General features: G+C 40.1%; 1 protein-coding gene across 1 annotated transcript in view; it reads left to right on the top strand.

Moving 5' to 3' along the window:
* The window catches only part of LOC117940408, a 1,667-nt gene extending 264 nt beyond the window's left edge, over window positions 1–1,403 (top strand). Inside the window, exon 2 of the mRNA XM_034865712.1 lies at window positions 190–1,403. Coding sequence (XP_034721603.1) covers window positions 190–1,174 — 985 coding nt within the window. The 3' untranslated portion in view covers window positions 1,175–1,403. The remainder of the gene's footprint in view (window positions 1–189) is intronic.
* The last annotated feature ends 720 nt before the right edge of the window (window positions 1,404–2,123 follow it).

Raw genomic sequence — 2,123 nt, 5'->3', positions numbered from 1 at the left:
CCCCCCCCCCCCCCCCCAGCAATCTGGACTGTTAGTCATGTTAATGGGTGAATTAAGAGTTTATTCCAACCAGACCAGAGTGGTGATTGGTGGAACAGTGGAAAAATGAACCAAGACGGCTTTTGGTAGTTTTATTTAGTTTCTGTCCACTTTGACTGAAGTGTGTTGACGATGTTTTTCTTTCGACAGGTACAGAATAGCCGGGCAGTTCTGTCTGGCTGCAAACATCCCACTGCACCAAGACACAAACACACTTTCTAATGTCCTTCAAGATGACCGCTACATGGATGTGGAAAAAAAGCTTGAAGACGTGTACGTAGGCCAGAATGTGGTTATAGCCAAACCTGCAGAACCTAGACATGCAGAACCTCAAGTTCTGAAAAATTTGCAACCATTGACCACAAAGACTGAGGGAAACGTCCTGCTCGTCTACACGTACCTCTCCCCATGTGTAGGAAAGTGTGCAAACCCAGACGAGCCCAAGTTCAACATCCTTAAAGACATTAAAGTCATTCCACGCAACTGGCATGACTACGCCTTTGTGTTTACAAAAGTCTGTGATAAATACAAAGGGGGGCGTGGCCCTTATCGGAATGAATGTCCTACCGAAGACGACTTGAGAAAATCCCTGACAGAGCTCGGGAAAACCGGGCTCCGCCTCAGAAACATCTTCCGCTGTTACAAACCAGAAAACTTAGAGTTTCAGTGCTACAGCTGCTCGTCTAACGGAGACGTTTCAGATGTTTGTGTTCAAAACAACTTCGTACCGGGACAGCAGGGAGGAAGCAGTAGAGACGTGGGTAGGAGTAATCTTACAGAACAGAGAAGAAGAAGCAGAAGTAGAGACGTGAGTAGGAGTAATCTTACAGAACAGAGAAGAAGAAGCAGAAGTAGAGACGTGAGTAGGAGTAATCTTACAGAACAGAGAAGAAGAAGCAGAAGTAGAGACGTGAGTAGGAGTAATCTTACAGAACAGAGAAGAAGAAGCAGAAGTAGAGACGTGAGTAGGAGTAATCTTACAGAACAGAGAAGAAGAAGCAGAAGTAGAGACGTGAGTAGGAGTAATCTTACAGAACAGAGAAGAAGAAGCAGAAGTAGAAGTGGCAGAAGAGCAAAGAAAGTATGCAAGACGAGTAGAAGCAGCCGCATCAGAGGCCAAGGTAGTAGTAGTTAGTAGTAGTATCTTGGTTTATTTGCTGTTTGTAGTAGTAGTAGTAGTATCTTGGTATCTTTGGTGTTAGTAGTAGTAGTAGTAGTAGTATCTTGGTATATTTGCTGTTAGTAGTAGTAGTAGTAGTAGTATCTTGGTTTATTTGCTGTTTGTAGTAGTAGTAGTAGTAGTATCTTGGTATCTTTTGCGTTAGTAGTAGTAGTAGTAGTATCTTGGTATCTTTTGCGTTAGTTAGTAGTAGTAGAAGTATCTTGGTATATTTGCTGTAAGTAGTAGTAGAAGTATCTTGGTATATTTGCTGTTAGTAGTAGTAGTAGTAGTACCTTGGTATCTTTTGCGTTAGTAGTAGTAGTAGTAGTAGCTTGGTATATTTGCTGTTAGTAGTAGTAGTAGTAGTATCTTGGTATATTTGCTGTTAGTAGTAGTAGTACCTTGGTATCTTTTGCGTTAGTAGTAGTAGTAGTAGTAGCTTGGTATATTTGCTGTTAGTAGTAGTAGTAGTAGTATCTTGGTATATTTGCCGTTAGTAGTAGTAGTAGTAGTAGTGTCTTGGTATCTTTGGTGTTAGTAGTAGTAGTATCTTGGTATCTTTGGTGTTAGTAGTAGTAATATCTTGGTATCTTTGGTGTGTAAAATATATCTCTATTGAAAGCATGTTCATTTTAAATAAAGCTCGATTCAAACCTTTCCTGTCTGTCTTTCATCACACCTTCTAGACATTAAACGTCAGAAGTTCAGAATATTAATCCTTTAATTATATTTATGAATGAATAATGTATCATAAATAAATAAATGTTTTAAAATACAGGGGGGGGGGCATAAGTATACACCCCCCTATGTTAAAATACAGGGGCATAAATATACACCCCCTAGCTTAAAATACAGGGGCATAAGTTCCCCCCCCAGGTTAAAATACAGAGACATGAGTATACAACCCCCTATGTTAAAATAC

The sequence above is a fragment of the Etheostoma cragini genome, unplaced genomic scaffold (assembly GCF_013103735.1).
Source record: "Etheostoma cragini isolate CJK2018 unplaced genomic scaffold, CSU_Ecrag_1.0 ScbMSFa_2434, whole genome shotgun sequence".
In the NCBI taxonomy this organism is placed as follows: Eukaryota; Metazoa; Chordata; class Actinopteri; order Perciformes; family Percidae; genus Etheostoma; species Etheostoma cragini.
This window is presented reverse-complemented; position numbering and strand designations above follow the sequence as displayed.